The 17,108-nt window shown below is 39.3% G+C and overlaps 2 protein-coding genes across 3 annotated transcripts in view; both read right to left on the minus strand.

Moving 5' to 3' along the window:
* EPS15L1 (epidermal growth factor receptor pathway substrate 15 like 1) overlaps positions 1 to 17,108 on the minus strand; it is a 107,340-nt gene that overhangs the window by 29,093 nt on the left and 61,139 nt on the right. The window contains exon 22 of the mRNA XM_044671556.1: positions 4,702 to 4,834. Coding sequence (XP_044527491.1) covers positions 4,702 to 4,834 — 133 coding nt within the window. The remainder of the gene's footprint in view (positions 1 to 4,701; positions 4,835 to 17,108) is intronic.
* Positions 7,896 to 8,755, minus strand: LOC123243563 (WW domain-binding protein 2-like). Of its 2 annotated transcripts, XM_044671569.1 has the most exons (2): positions 8,348 to 8,755; positions 7,896 to 8,224 (listed from the first exon to the last, which is right to left on the minus strand). In XM_044671569.1, the coding sequence occupies exons 1-2, from the start codon at positions 8,753 to 8,755 to the stop codon at positions 7,970 to 7,972; spliced, it is 663 nt and encodes a 220-aa protein (XP_044527504.1). In that variant the 3' UTR covers positions 7,896 to 7,969. The 2 variants fall into 2 exon arrangements, with proteins under 2 accessions (XP_044527504.1, XP_044527494.1); XM_044671559.1 differs by having other exon boundaries at positions 7,896 to 8,755.

The raw sequence follows: 17,108 nt of genomic DNA on the forward strand, positions 1-17,108 counted from the left end.
CCGACCCCTGTCACAGACTATTGAGTCCAATTTGTACCTAACCAAGACTTCTCTCTACCAAACCAACAAATGGTTTTCAAGGCTTTGCTCAAAGATCACTCTGGAAGAGGGACCTAACAACCTTCTAAGGCAGCCCATTATACTTTTAAACAGCTTGAATCAGTAGAAAGCTTTTCCTTGTGGTATATGATGATTATGGAATAGAATTATGCTATAAGGAATGATGAACAGGATGATTTCAGAAAGAGCTGGGAAAGATATGTGAAGTGATGCAGAGTGAAATAAGCAGAACCAGGAGATCATTATACACAATAACTGAAATATTATGGAACAATCAAATGTGTTGGACTTCACTACTAACAGCAATGTTCCAGGTCCACTGATCCAGGTTCCACTGATCCAGGACAATTCTGAGGACTTATGAAAGAGAATACTATCCACCTCCAGAGAAAGAACTATTGGAGTAGAAATGCAGATGAAAACATATGATTTATCACTTGTTTATTTGGTTATATGTTTTGGGGTTTTGGTTCTATTAAAATAATTCACTTACAAAAATGAATAATATGGAAATGTTTTATGTGATAATATTTGTATAACCCAGACTGAATTGCTTGTCAGCTCTGGGGGGGGAAAAGGGGAGGAGGAAGGGAGGGAGACAATATGGATCATATAACTTTGAAAATTAAAATTAAAAAAGAAAAGAAGGCTTTTCCTTATACCAAGCCTATTGCAGGTATCTTTGCTCTATTCTCAACATTTGCTAGTCATGTTAAGTGGCACAGTAAAGGGAGCAGGCCTAAAGTCAGAAGGATCAGGGTTTAAATCTGGCTTCGGATACTTCCTAACTGTGTGACTAGGCAAATCGCCTAACCCCAGTTGTCTAGTCTTTACCTCTCTTCTGCCTTGGAAACAACAATCAGTAATGATCCCAAGGCAGAAAGTAAGGGTTTTATTTTTTTTTTAAATCATTAGTCATATGGTCTTGGACCGGGCCCATATTGTATATTTTTGCCAAAGTCTTAGTTTTCATAATTATACCTCTATCACTTACTCCACAAGGCCTTGCAAATGCTGACTTTTATTATTCTATACTATAGTCCTTCAGATACTCCAAGACATCAATCATGTACCTTCTACCACTTTCCTTTGAGGAAATTTTTAACGGATCCTTAAATGGCACAGTTTTGTACTATTCTAGTTATCCTCTAACTTCTGGAAAGTGGAGCCCAGAACTAAAAACAGAAGGTATCTGACTAGAGCAGGGCCCAGGAGGTCACAATGACCTTTGGAATGCAACCCTAGATCACCTTAGTGGATCCAGTAGTCAGATCACAATACTCACTCTCACTTGAACCTGAAATTCATTTAAACATCCAGTTCTAATCTGTATAAACTGCTATCTGCTTTTCCCAGCTCATAACCCAAATTTAGAAAATCAGCTTTTCAAGAATAATTTTTATTTATCCTTATTAAAATTTATATTCTTCATTTATCCTTATTATCCTGTTATCCTTATTAAAATTTATATTCTTAGACCTAGTCCAATGTTTTAGTCTTGTTGAAAACTTTTTTGATCCCAATTTTGTCATACAATGCATTAGCTATACCTCCTAGCCTTATGTCAACTGCCAATTTGAGAAGCATGCTAATATGTGCCTCCATGCCAATCACTGATGAAAATGACAGCATCAAGTCCAGATTCCATGGACACTCCTAAGGACTTCCTTTCAAAGTGACACTAAACCATTAAGAACTATTCTTTAGTCCCACCATTCAATCAGCTTTGAATCTACCAAATCATACCATCTGATAGCTTACAATTCTCCATCTTGTCAAAAAAAAAAAATGACTAATTTTGTCAAATGCTTTGTTAAAATCTAAGTAAACTACATTCACAGCATTTCCATGATCTATAAGGATAGTGAGTAACCCTATTAAAAAAAAAAAGAAAAAGAGGTTAAACTGCCATAAGCAATTCTTTGTGGTGCCATGTTGACTCTTTATAATAACTGCTCCCCTTTCAAAATGTTCACTAATCATTCCTCTAATAACACGTTCTAGAACATTGCCGGGAAATCAAAGAGGCCTATAGTTTGAACATTTCACTCTTTTCATAAAAAAGGAAAAAAAATCTGGGTAACACATGACCTTCTTCCATCTTGTAGCAAACTCTTGCTCTATCTACCATGATCAATCAAAGATCATGTCCAATGTTTCATTCAATATCTTGGGTATAGAGTTCATCTGAGCAAGGTGACCTGAATTTATGAAAGACAACTAAGTTCTTTCTTTCTTCCCCCCACCCCCCTTCTCTTTCTTTCTTTCCCTTACCTTGTGTCTTACTAAGTTTTGACTCTAAGATATAAGAGTTTAAGGTATAAGAGCATTAAGGGTTAGGACAGTGATGACAAACCTGTGACAAGGTGCCAAAGATGGCACAAAGATGGCATATGCACTGCCCTCCCCCTCCCATACCTTCAGAGTTGGTTACTAGAAAGGAAGAGGGACTGGGACAGAAAAGCTCCCCTCCCACTCTACCCCCTTCCCCTTGCCCTCTCCAAAATGCCTGATGAGATTTTTTCACATCCCTGCCCCTCTGCCCAGCAGCCCAATGGGAGCACATAGGTGGGTGGTGCATATGCAGCAGAGCTGGAGGGGAGGAGAGAGCTTGGGCCACTCCCCTACCCCTCTACACTCACTGAGGACATTCCTCACTTCACCTAACCCTCCACCCAGTGGCCCAATGGGAATGCTTCCTTCTTCCCCTGTGTATGTATATATTGGGGGGTGGGGTGGGGGTGGAAAGAATAGCAGCACTCAGCCATCACTGGGCTAGGAAATTCCATTTAAATGACTTGTCCCAGGATCACATAGTTAGGAAGTATCTAAAGTCACATTTGAACCCAGGACCTCCAGTCTCCAGGCCTGGCTCTCTTTCTATCCACTGAGCTACTAAGCTGCCCTTGGCTAAGTGTTTTCTTAACATCTCTCCACTCACCTTGGGTTTCAAACTCCTCATTATTCTTTTTTGTTCTGTCCTTCCCAGTCTAAAGGTCCTTCTTGGCAGAGAAGAAAAAAAAAAGGCCTCAGTAGTGCATCTCTTCTCTATCTTCCCTCACCATAATCAGATGGCTCCCCTACCCCCAGCCTTTCTTCAGTTGTCTCCACTGAATTAGGAAAACCTACCCTGACAGTCTCTTTATTGCCTTTTGCTTCCCTGCTTAGCCTCTACTTTCTCCATGCTAATTTTCTAGAAAGGCCTGGGCAGTGCTTTTGTATTCACCTTATACCATACACACACATTCCCACACCAATCTCATTATAGTACTCCTTAGTTCTCTTCTTTCCTTCTCACTAGAATTGTTTCTTTGAATATTTATGCCTAAATTTCTTGGACATATGGAATCTTTCCTAAGAGCTGACAATGATAGACAACAAAAGACTACTGCATGGAGACTGATGGGGAATAAAAGGAATTCCTAGATTATATATTCTCTAAAATACACCTGTTGAGCCCTCCCTGTACCTTTGTTTTTAAAAGAACACATTGCCTAGGAACAAGAACAGAAAGATGTGAAATCCTTCATCACTTTCTTTCTGTAGTCAATCAGTTCTTTCCTAAAAGGCCAGTTTCCTTATCGACATACTTTAGCACCTAAAGGAGCATAAACTGCTGGGGGTTTCTACTCCTTCTCCCCTATGCCCACCATCCTTGGCCAACATGATAATCACTACTCCCCACCGTGGCAAGCAGGGAGGTATCTCGCCATTCATTCCTATCACTCTAATGGCAGAGGGATAACATAAGAATTGCTGATGAAAGAAAGGAACCACGAACCAAATACATGGTATTGCTATACCAATGAGTCTTTAGTTCCACAACAATGATATTATATTTTTAAAAGACTACAGCAGATGAAAATGACTTGCTGTTAGCCTCAGACACTTCCTAGCTGTGTCACCCTGGGTCACTTTAACCCTCATTGCCTAGCCCGTACCACTCTTCTGCCTTGCAACCAATACACAGTATTGATGGTAATCCAGAAGGTAAGGGTTTTAAAAAAAGAAAAAGACAAAAAAAATGACTTGCTGTTGTTGGAGAGCAGGGTGAGGGAGAAACCTGAGGGCTGGATTCTACTCTATGATCCTGACAAAAGCAAATTCTGAGACATATGCCATCATAAAGTAGATTATATTTTAAACAGCTTTGCCTGGTATATGGCATGTAACAGAATAGTCTCTAAACAATCAACTAGCTGACAATTTTAATAGGAAATAAATTTCCCCTTTCTAGTTCTGTCTGTATCAGATGTCACATAAAATCCCAAAGATTCTGGGCTGAGAGGGGCCTTCCAGGCCATCTAGTAAAACCTCTATTTCAACATGAATCCCTTCTACAGCACCCCAACAAGTCATCATCTCGCCTACTCTTGAAAACTGCCAGAAAAGGTGAATCTTCAGTTATAAAGAACAATTAGCATGCTACATTAGGAAGGTACCGCGAGGAAACCCAACCTCATACTAACGAAATAAAATGAAAAAGACTTAATTGTAAATCCCAATAACTCAAGTTGGAATTTGCTCTTGGACTTCTCTGAGGTTGGAATTAGAGAAACTGTGTGGAGTAAGCTTAGTTTACTTTCCCCTTATTCCTGAAGGGTGGAGAAAACTGATGAAAGAAAAAGGCACCATACTTACCACTGGGTGGCTTGGGTCGTGGAGGAACATTTTTCTTCGGTGGCAGAGCTGGAGTGTCCTGTTTACTTTTAAAAGGGTCCTCTGAGAATCCCACCCCTCCAAAAGAGGAGATGAAAGGGTCAGAAGAGGTGGGCTGCAGAAACAGAAATGAAAGGGAGATAAAGAAAAGTAATTCAAATAAAGAGTATGAAGATCAATCAAACACAGAATCAGTTCTTTATTGACCCCTTCTATGGAAAGCCCAGGTCAACAGCCTGGGCTGGCTTGCTGTTTCCATGTGGCTGCCACCCAAGGATCTTGAAGGAGAGGTATGTACTATATCCCTTATCATATCTGTACTGTGTCAAGCAGAGTGTCTGGTACAGACAGGCTATAATAAATGTTTGTTGAACATTGCTGTTCAATGATGAGATTGAGATCTAAGAGATTAAGAGGTTTGCCCAAGTTCTACTGAAACTGCCCACTCCAGAGTCCTGGTGATATCTTAATCACCAACTCCAATGGTCATTTCTTGGCTCTCATTTTCTAGATCACCCAGTCCCTTATAACCTACTCCCCCATTCACCTTGTTCCTCTGGCTTACATGCAAGGTCCTGCTCTGGCCTTCCTCTTAAACTGGCTAACCACTCCTTTTCAGTTGGCAGCAGGGCCAGGACAATGACTCCATCCCTTTTCTCTCACTAACAAATGGGCATCAGAGAGGCTGTGTGAATAGTTGGGTTCAATACAAGTTATTTATTAGAGGGAAAAATTGTCCTGCCTTCAAGGAGATTATATATATATATATATATATTTTTAAACCCTTATCTTCTGCCTTAGAGGCTAGGCAATGGGGGTTAAGTGACTTGCCCAGGATCACACAGCTAAGAAGTGTCTGAGGTCAGATTTAAACCCAGGACCTCCTGTCTCTAGGTCTGGCTCTCAATCCACTGAGTCACCCAGCTGCCCTCAAGATTATACTTTGAAAACCCCTGAGTCAGAATCACAGTTATGTTATGTGAGGTAGCCAGGTCAAATTCAACTAAGGAATGCTAATTTTTTTTAAATCACAAGTTTCAAATACAGATGATAATGTAAATTCAGTAATTCCATTTAGCAGATATTTACCTGCCCAATGTACACACAGTACAGTGCCACACAGCAGAATGTGGTAATGTGAAAGGAAAGGACCAGATGAAGAATACACAACAATGAGGGGCAGCTAGGTGGCTCAGTGGCCTCAGCCATATTCTAGTTGTGTGACCCTGGGCAAGTCACTTAATCCCAACTGCCTAGCCTTTATTGCTTTTCTACCTTGGAACTAATATTTAGTATTGATTCTAAGATGGAAGGTAAGGGTTAAGAGAGAGAGAGAAAGAAAGAGAATACATAATGATGTAAGGAAGAAGAGATCCATGTCAGCTAAGGAACACTTCCTAGAGGAAATGAGAGCTAGGCTTCAAAGGATGTGAGAGATTTCCCTGGGTAGACAGAAGCTGTGTAAAAGCTTGGAAAAGCAAGCCAGATCTGGTCAAGTGGCAGGAGCCTTGAATGTCAATCCTCATAAGGGGTTTGTGTTTTATCCTATAGACTGTGAAGAGCCACTGAAAGTTTGTGAGCAGAGGTCTAAAGGTCAGGCCTCTGTCATTAGTAAATAAAGCCTTCTTTAACAGCTATGTGAATAATATCAAGGAGGAGTGACAGTAACAATCATCCACTGAAGAGGGCTAAGGGTCTGAGCTAAGTTAAGGGGCAGTGAAAAGGAAGAGACGGAACATAGGAATATTGCAGAACTAGTCACAGAGAGTCAAACAAAGGTCTTGCCAACTTCTAGGACCTCTTGCCATCAAAAGTTGCCTTATCTCCTTACAACTTTTTCTTTTTTCTAAGTTGCTATTTAATTATTCAATAGATATTCATAGCTATTTCTACTAAATATACCAAGAAACTCTACTGGGAATTACTGGTTAAAAAATAATTCCTGCTCTAATGGAGTTTATTATCTAGTAAGAGAATGCACTGTAGTTATTTATCTGTATTTTACAAGACAGAATGTATTAACTGACGAAAGGGAGATGAGAGCAAATTATTCTCAAAGTTTAAAGGAAAACTCACTTTTTTTTTTTTTTTTTTGTCAAGCTACTTCATCTTTACTACATCATAGTTTTGGCAAACAAATCAAGGTGCAAGAGGGTTTATTTCACATTAATATATTAACTGAATTTTTGTTCAAATAAATAGGGAGTTCTCTTTAAATAAAGATCTTCTCACACTCTGGCCAGTAAGAGGAAATCAAAGGTAGTGCATCCAGGGGAGAGTCACCAATCAGGTGAATGAAGTTGAAGAGATGAGATGAGAACTGAATTGGGACTGACAACAGATACTTTTTACTCAGGACTAAGCCAGGCCCCAAGTACATCTGATTTCCGCCTATCAAGGAGCCCTAAGGGGGGTGGGAAAGGTTGTGCAATCTTCAGCTCTGGACCTAGGCAGCCCACAAAGCACAGGAGGGATCCTCAAGACCCTTTAAAAGCATGAGTTAGGAATACAAGGGAGCAAAGCCAAGCAATCATTTATATGTTTTCTCCCCAGCTGAGCAGTCTTTCCTTTCTTCTCCCTCCCTCTACCCTCAATCCATAGGTATCACAGGCTCACAATCAAAAACCACAACAAAGTGGTAGGGCTATAAAAAACCAGGGAAGTCTGAACAGGTGTGATACCCCAAAGGGAGAAGAATGGAAAAGATGGGACTCTTGAAGGCAAGCCACTGCCCAATCTTATGGTCACATTGGGAACTCAGACTAGGCTTCTTAGCTGGAGAGTGGTGTTGGAATGTGGATAGGAACTGGAAGGGGAGTTTGGGCCATGAGTTCAAGCCAACTTCCCAGGGCTGGAAGTTAGATAACTCTACTGATCTGAGCTGGGAGGAGCCACAAGTATAGTCCAAAATGAATGAAAAAATAAAAAAATAAGAGTTCTGGGGAGAAGCTGAGAAGCTGAACAGGAACCATCCCTCCTTTATGGGATGCTGGATTAATGCAATAGGAGTAAATTGGAAATAGCAACTCCAGTGGAAAGTCCCATTGACGAAGGTGGAAGAGAGGTATCAGTGTCTCTAGGCCAGCTGGAACTCTCCCAGGCTACTCCCTTTCTCTCCATGTTTGTTACTGCTAACTACACACAGGCCTACAGGGAAAGGCCAGGTCTGACAAAAGCCTCCCCACCAAATCCAAACTCAGCTCTGGGGGAATAAGGGACCAGGTGAGTGATGAGGAGACTGTAGTTGCATCTACTGGGTCTTCTTGTCCTCTGGGGGGTAGTACAGAGGTGGTGGGGGCTGGTCCGTGGGCATGTAGACATTATGGGGATTGACGGGGTTATAGTAGGCGCTGGCAGCAGCTTCAGCAGCTTTTGCTTCAGCTGCAGGAGTAGATGGTACATCAGGGCCACCTGTAACGGGTGGCTCCATGGGCCCAGGATATGGAGGTGGTGGGGGCTGCATATGCCCTATAGCTCCATCCATCATAGGAGGTCCTGGATAAAACTCAGGTGGAGGTGGAGCATAGGGATAGCTTGGAGGGTTGGGGTACATTCCATTCGCAGCTGGCATGGGAAAAGCATAAGCTCCATTGGGCATGTAAGAGTATCCATATGCTCCATTGGGGACTTCACCTCTGGAAGCTTGGGAGGCCACCTGTAGCATTCGCTGTCCAAACTCAATGGCAACTCCTGCTGCAAAGGTCAATTTGTAAACAGCTGATCCTTCCCAACCACCTCCTGCTTCTGCCTTCACTGTTCCCCTGATGTAATTTGCACCAAACACAGGCTGCTTGATCTCATAGTCCTTCATTAAGTAAAATGGCATCATGAATGACTTCATGGAATCTCTCCCCTTGGACAGAAAAATAACTCTGTAAGGAGTTAAATAGAGGCTGCCTTTCTTGGTTCCTTTGAAGGGATCTGTCATATGATCCATGTCACTGAAGGAGAGCTCCACATGATCATAGGTCATTAGAATGTTCTCTGTATTGTTGACAATCACTCCGCTCTCCGAGTGGTTCCTGTTGAGCGCCATGGTCAGGCCACCCTGCTCCTCGAAAACTCACTTTTAATATGGAAGAATGGATAATAAATTGTCTAAGACTTCATGGAAGACAGAGCACGTGGAGGCATTGTTATTTGAGCTGGGCCTCAGAGGTGAAACAGAGTTTGATGCTATTTCAATTTACAACCTGAATAAAAATGCTGTGTGATGCTACGTAGGTGAAAGAAGAAGTTGGTTGGAATGGGACACACAATATCCATAGTCTAGCAGGATATCCTAAGAATAGCCTTTCATAAAATACATATAGTTCAAATTACAATGATAACAAGGGCTCTGAAAACACGTCTACCAAAAGGAGAAGCATATGCCCTAGGTATATGGGAAACAGCTCATATCCCTAGAAGGAGGTAAATCTAGAAGAAGGGGACATTTTCTTTTCATCGAGATTTTTCACAACCTCCCCAACCTGAAGTGCTTTCTTCTTCTCTCAAATTTTCCCAAAGCAATTTGTTTGGCTTTCCTCCCATTTTCTTACCACATTTTCATTCATATTACATTTATTTCTGTGCATGCCAGTTTCCTAATGGGACCTGCTCTCAAAGAGCTCTGCTTTTATGTCCTGTCTCTTTTTGCCATACCTAGTACTAAGCACAGTGTCTTGCACAAAAGAGGCAACTCTTTGTTGTAGTTTAAGGGAATGAGTTGCTAGGCAAACTAACTTAGTAGCACAATGGATAAAGTGCCAGGCCTGGAGTCAGGAAGACCTAAGTTCAAATCCTGCCTCAGATACTTACTAGCTACATAATCATGGGCAAATCACTTAACCCTGTTTACCCCAGTTTTTTCATCTGTAAAATGAGCTGGAGAAGCAAACAGGAAATCACTTTAGCATCTTTGCCAAGAAAACTCCAAATGGGGTCGCAAAGAATTAGACACAAATGAAACAACAATAAGGGGGAATGAGCTATTGTTATCACTATTGGTATTTTAATTATTCTGTATATACTCCACTCCTCTAGCACCCTGTCCAAAGTAAGTGCTCAAGATGTCACTTGATTCAAACTAAAACTTTAATCATTCTCTACAATGATTTGTAATTACCTAATGGGGAGAACAGTCTATATTTAAGACATTCTAATTGGTTATATCATAACTGGAAAGAGATAAAATCAAGCCATCTGATTAGCACTTCAATCTCAACTTAAACTATAAACTCATGGACCTAACATAATATTAAATAGCATAATATCTAGGACCAAATAGACATGGGTTTTCTGAGTCTTAAATATTCACTCTTTCAAATGTCCCAGCCTTTGAGACATAACTATGACCAATTTAATCTAACTCCAGGGTAAAGTTTCTAAATTTTAAAAGTCCAGGAAAAGCACTTGGGCTTCTTTTGGTTGAACAAGAATGAAGGATATTCTTTAAAAAATAAAGAAGAGATAACTCTTTCATTCATTTCATTGAATTTTCATTTTTAATTTAAAATTTCAAAAATGATCTTGAATCTGGGTAAATAGTTTTGGTCTTATCTTAAAACACTTAAATCCATGAATTAAGAACTGAAAATGGCTTATGACTAAGCCAAGTAATTCAATTATCTTTTTATTGATTTGACTTGTCCTTAAGTCAACTCAATGAAGTTAATTAGCATGTACTATGTGTAAGCCATGTTTTCATAAAATATTTGTTTTAACAAAAGGTTCATGTGATAAGAAATGCTGGGGAAATTGGAAAGTGGTTTAGCAAAAATTAGGTTTAGACCAGTCATGTACATCATAAGCCACTGTCAGTTCCAATTGAATTCATGATTTAAATATAATAGATCAAAATATCAAAAGATCCCACATATTTCAAAATATCATAGCAGTACTTTTTATAATATTAATAAATCAGTCAACATGTTTTCATTTAATAGGTCCACGCGGACACTTTATCACCCTCTACCCCTTGAAAATCTCTAGACCTGCTTCCCACAAAATCAACATTGAGGGAGAAAAATTCTACCTTCCTCATCACCGTCAGCTGACCAACTCCCACCAACAGGCCCATGAAAAGAGACCTTTTCCTATTAAATGTCACATACACAAATAAAATCAATCTATCTGAAGAACTGGGACAACATGAGGAAGAGAGTATAAGCAGCATGTCACAAGCAACTCAGACCACCATAATCACCACTACCACCATCTCCTTGACTACCACCTTACCCCACTTCAGGTTCTGATGGAAAGAGTCCATGACCCTGAATCCATCAGCCTTGGGAGTGGTAGTGCTTCCTGCTCCAGTGCTCTCAGGTAGAGGAAAGCAATCCTTGAGGAGATTCAGCCTGAGAATTGTATCTGCAAATGCAATTCTCAGCTACAATTCCTGAAGACCTAGAAAACTGTCACCAAAGTCCCTGGCATTGTTGAGTAGTTCAATATCAGAAAACTGGCATCATTTTGTTATCAAAATGACATGAAAGAAGCATTAACATATGCTTTGCCACTGTACCCTAACGACCACAGGACTTTTTCATCTGACCTGCTGCTGAAATCTTCCATACATAGTCTCCCCCATTAGAATGTAAGCTACTGGGGGAAAGGGAATGGATTATTTTTCTATTTGTACCCTAATACTTGGCACAAAGAAAAGTACTTAATAAATGTTGTATTCTAACTCTCTACATTTTCTTGACACTGCTCTCTCCTGGCTCTTGTCTGTCTAAATATTCTTCCTGTCTCCGTTGCTAGATCTTCATACATATCATTTCCACTTAATCATGAGTATCCTTCAAACTATCCTACATCCTGTCATCTTCTCTTCTTTATACTATTTTAATTGGTGATCTTAACAGATCTCATGATTATGATTTCAATGATCATTTCTATACAGATGATAATCAGATTTACTTATTCCATCCTAACATCTCTTCTGATCTCCAGACTAATTTCTTCAATTGTCTATTAGACATCTCTACCTAGGTGTCCCATAGTTATCTTAAAATCAATAAATATATCCAAAATGGCATTTATTATCTTTCCCCTTAAATCATTTCCCCTTCCAAATTCTCCTATTACCACTATCATCTTCCCAGCTACACAGGCCCCCAAGCCAGGTGTCATCCTCAACTCCTTACTTCTTCTTATCTCCCATATCTAATCTGCTGACAAATCTTGTTATTTCTAACTTCACTATATCTTCTGTATTTGCCCTCTTCTCTCTTTGGACATGAACACGGTGATCAAACTGGTCCTTTAGGCCCTATTTACCTTGCACCTGGACTTTTGCAATAGCTTGCTGGTTGTTTTCCCTGCTTCAAATGTCACCATGATCTTCTTAAAGCACAGATGTGACTCTGTCATCCCACCACTCAACAAACCCCAGTGTTCCCTGCAGGCTCAAACATAAATCTTCTATATGGTTTTATAACTCAGCTTGTTCCTACCTTGCCTTCTTTGAATTTCTAGTGCTTAGCACAGGAAATGGCCAGCACATAGTGAGTGCTTATTATATTTGTTGATGGACTAACTTTACTCCCCCCCTCCAAGCATTTTGCAATCCAATGACACTGGTCTCCTTGCAAATACTATTTCATCTTTCAACTCCAAGTGTTTTTCCTAACTGTCCCTCACTGCTGAAATGCTTGGCTCCTCATCTCTACCCCCCTGCCTCCCTAGATTCTTTCACATCTTCTGCAAGAAGGCTTTCCCAGTCCTCATAATTTCAGTGTCTTTTCTCTGTTGATTAATCTCAAACTGATCTTGTGCATCTTTTACTTAGATGTAGTTGTCTGCATGCTGACTTCTTCATTAGACTGTGAGCTCCCTGAGGGCTGGAACTATGTTTTTGTCTTTCTCTGTATCCCCAGCACTTAGCCCAGGAGCTGTTTAATGTTTGTTGTCTTGAGTTAACATGAAGATCAATGGAGAAAGAGCAAGCTATATGAATGGGAGAGAGCATCATAGACCTATCACAACTCAAGGGTTCCCTTTTCTCCATTAGTGATGTCAAACCCAAATAGAAACAGAGACCATTAAACCATACAAACTGACTTAGGAAACCACATATTGACATTATCTACGTTCTATTGTATTTTTATTTATTTTTGTTAAATATTTCCCAAGGATATTTTCATCTGGTTTGGGCTCACTTGAAAAAGTTGTGGCAGCCTGTTGATATCTATATTCTACATGAATTCTTTCCTGGTCTCCTTGCATTCAGGGTTCAGGCTGCATACACACACATACTTTCTCTCTCTCTCTCTCTCTCTCTCTCTCTCAATGGCAGCATATATATAGCATAAACTTAAATAACTCGATGTTGTCTTCCTCAAAAGAATGCAAGCTCAGGGATAGTTTAACTTTTTCTGTGTCTTCCTAGTGCCTAGCATAACAACTAACACAAAATTAGTACTATCTTGATTGGCTGTTTCTGTTATATGTTTATTTATCTCTGCTATCCTCTCAACCACCTTTATTGTTCCTTCTAATGTACCATTCTTCTTCTTGGTAAAAAAAAAAATAGAAAGAAAAAAGGAGCAGTGCAGCTCAGCTTCCTTTCTGTTCTATCACCTTCACTCCATCTATTCTAAGCAATGGGATGATCCCTTCTTTAATTCTTTTGTTCCTTAATAGTAACTGAAAAATCCTTTGTATGGTTCTTTGCTTTCTCCACTGACCCCAATCTTTTCTGGTCTCTGGCACTCCTGCCAATCCCAATGGACTCCACTTTTGCTAACTTCCTTCTGGGCACCCACATCAATCTTTCTGAAAAACTCTATTTTTCCCTTACTCATTAGAATTATTTTTATGCCTTTTATAAGATTCTAACTATTCTTCCTCTGAACTCTTTGTAATATGCTCTCCCAGATTCTAGGGCACATGTCAAACTATGCCCAGCTTTCCTCTTCAAACAATTATTAATAACCACAATAATGCTAACAATGGTGACAGTAACAATAACATCTATACTTCAAGGTAAGCAAAGCCTTTTTACATACACTGGCCACACAGGTAGAAAATAATAACTGCTTGTTGACTGGTGATTGACTGACTGACTGAATATGAACCAACAGTATGACATGGAAAGCAAAGAGGTTAATGCTGTCCCAGACCACACTTTGGGAAGAATAACATCCAAAATAAGGGAATCCATAATGCCATTATATTCTGTCCTCATCAGATGATGTCTGCATTTCATATGTAGTTCTAGGCACCACATTTTAAGAGACACAGACAAAATAGAGGATATACAGAGGCATGTTGATATGTTTTAAGGTACCACAGATGTTTGGCCTGAATAAAGGAAGATAGAGAAAACATGATTACTGTCTTCAAGCATTTTAAGGGCTATCAATTGGAAGCACAATTAGATTTGCTCTGCTTGGCTCAAGAAAGCAATGCTAATAGTAACAGGAAGATGAAGAAGGATGATACCATGTTATTCTGCTCTGCTCTGATCCCATTTGGAGGACTATTTTCAATCTGGAACACCACATTTGAAGAAGGACAATGATAAATTGAAGAACATCCAGAAGGGACCTTAAAATCATGTAATAGGAAGACTGAGGAAATGTTTAGGAAGTGGTGATGTTTAATCTAGAGAAGAGATTCAAGAGCAATATGATAGTTACCTTCAACATCTGGAGGGGTATCATATGGAAAAGGGATTAAACTTGTTCTTTTTTGGTCTTGTAGAGCTGAACTTGAAGCAATGGACAGAAGTTGCAAAAAGGCAAATTAAAAAAACTTGCTAAAATTAGTTATTCAAGTGAATAAGTGTTATAGGCTGCCTTGGGAGGTAATGAGTTCTTCCTCACTAAAGATATTTGAGCAGAAGCTGAGTAAACACTTGCTAGGGACATGAAAGAAGGAATTCTTATTCAGTTAAGGATTTGACTAAAGGGTTTCTGAAGTCTCTTTTGTTCTTAAATTCTGCCTTTCTAAGTTTTTTTTATCATTGAATGCCCAGGACTAAGCCTTGCCCATAGCAAGTGTTTAATAAATAAAGGAACTAAATAAAGAAGATAAGGAGCAAAAGTGCATGGTTGCAACATGAAAGATGAAGCTTTGTCTATCACAATCAGGAGTTAATAGAACACTGGAAACAAAACATCATCATGTTGGAAATTAAATTTTCCATTCAACTGATCAACTTTTCCCAGTTGAACACAATCCCACACCATTATGAACAGGAAGTATGACTTTTTCTAAAAATCACAAATGCACATCTGCACTCTAATTACTACTGTGAAAAACAGGCAAAGAGAAAGAAAGAGAAGATCTGAAATGGGACTAAAGTTAGAATTTTAAAAAATGAAAATTAGCCACTTTAAAAAACCTATTTCTTATACCTAAAACAGTTTTAAAAACTGGAATTTGGAGGAAGGAATCTTGGTGGTTACACACGTCCAACTTCCTATTCCTTAAAGAAATTTCTTTTAAAACATCTCAGACTTGAACTTTTGAAATACCAGGACTTCTCCCTCAAAAAAACTTCTCCCTTCAGCTGCACCACTTTCTAACTGTGTTCGTGAACAAGTCAAGTCACTTAACCTTTTGAGTCTCAATTTCCTTATATCCTTGTAAAATGAAGAATTAACACTAGATGGCTTACTAAAGGTTCTTTCAGCTCTAAATCCTTATGATTCTACTATATTCACGGTGGAGACATTCTCTAAAGAGCCATTGCACTTTGAAAGCAACATTTTTTAAAAGCCTGCTTCTTTTGAAATTGCTGCCATCAAGTGGCAGAAAATTTAAAAATTCAAACTCTGCAAGGAAAAAATTATAATTTACTCAGAAAGAACTTTCTGCTTTAAATTGCAACACAATGTTTCTCAGTAATAGTGACCACTTTAAAGAAGTTAGAAGCTGACTACATGTCAGGCATGGCCAATGCTTTCATTTCTGTATTTCTAGATTACAGAGGAGAGCTCTACTGAGGGAGGGTGAATCACAGGGAAGAGATAATAAGGTAAAAAAATATCATCAATAAAAACTATAAAATGCTAAGAGTTAATTTTTTGTTTGTTCTTCCCTCCTCAGAACATATACACTCTAGAATCAAATGCAGAGTTAGAAAAGACCTCAGAACGCCCACTACTCTCCTTGCTCAAATCAGGAAACCTGGGCTACTGGTGTTTCCACTTACAACATGCTTTTACCAGAGGATATCTGCCCCTGGGAAAAGGACAACAAAAGACATCAAAATCTTAAAAATATTCATTTCTTTGTTCTGTCTGCCTCCTCGATTTTCCTAAACTTGGAGAGTCATAGGATAGTTTCAACTTCAGGATAAAAAATTCTTTTTTCTTTATATATGGAAAAGACCTAAGATAAATTCTTCTGTTTCTCTATCTTCTGTGGCAACCAGTATAAAAGACAATTTTTTTTCATTAATGATGAATTTCCGTCAGACAACCTATTTCTAGTTGTTTATTTATCTAAAGAAGATGCAGGCTTTCTTGGAAATAATAGGTCACAATGACACCACTGCTCTTAGCCACAAGAGATGAAGAACGCAAACCAGATTTTTGCTCCACTGTCTAGTAGGATTTGATATAGGAACAAACGAATCCAAATGCTATATTCACTTGGGATTGGGCACAAATGGATGGAAAGGGTCTAAGTACAGGATAAATGGTTAGTTATCATTATATCTGTCAGTCATTTTGTCTGGCTTATAAAGAAGCATCATGAATTAGCATTTGCAAACTTTACTACTGAATTTGGATTTGTGCATAACTAATGAATAATTTATCCTGATAGAAACTGAAGATGAGAAGCCCAATCCTTTCCAGTTCTTCTTTAGTTACAAAAAGGCAATTGTAGTCTAACAAACAGCTCTGTGAACATAGGACTGGGTCCTTAAGGTGCCCCAATGCACCCCAATCCCTCCACCTAAGCACATGGCTTTTCACACTGTCTATACCAAACAAGTGTTTGCTGGAGTGTAGAACAGCTTGCAGAGGCTAGGATGGGCCAATATGGGTGGCTGTGGAACTTCCACATTCAAGTTCATTAGTAGTAACAATGATTCAACTTTATTAGACTGTTTTGTAGGTAACAGAGGATTTTCTACTTTGTTGATGAGAAAACTTGAGCTCAAAGGAAGGAACTGACTAGTTTTCTATGGCATGGCTACTGACTAGCAGAACCAATATTCCCCATGCTGTTTGCAAACTGTCTCACAAAAACCCAACAACTATCTCATCTGTTAATAAAAGTTTAAAGAAGGAGCAGGCATGTGGCTCAGTGGATAGAGAGCCAGGACTACAGACAGGAAGCCCTGGGTTCAAATCTGGCCTCAGAAATTTCTGAGCTATGTGTCACTGGGAAAGTTACTTAACTCCCATTGTCTAGTCCAATGATGGGCAAACTTTTTTTTTTTTTAC

The sequence above is a fragment of the Gracilinanus agilis genome, chromosome 1, assembly GCF_016433145.1.
Source record: "Gracilinanus agilis isolate LMUSP501 chromosome 1, AgileGrace, whole genome shotgun sequence".
Taxonomy (NCBI): domain Eukaryota; kingdom Metazoa; phylum Chordata; class Mammalia; order Didelphimorphia; family Didelphidae; genus Gracilinanus; species Gracilinanus agilis.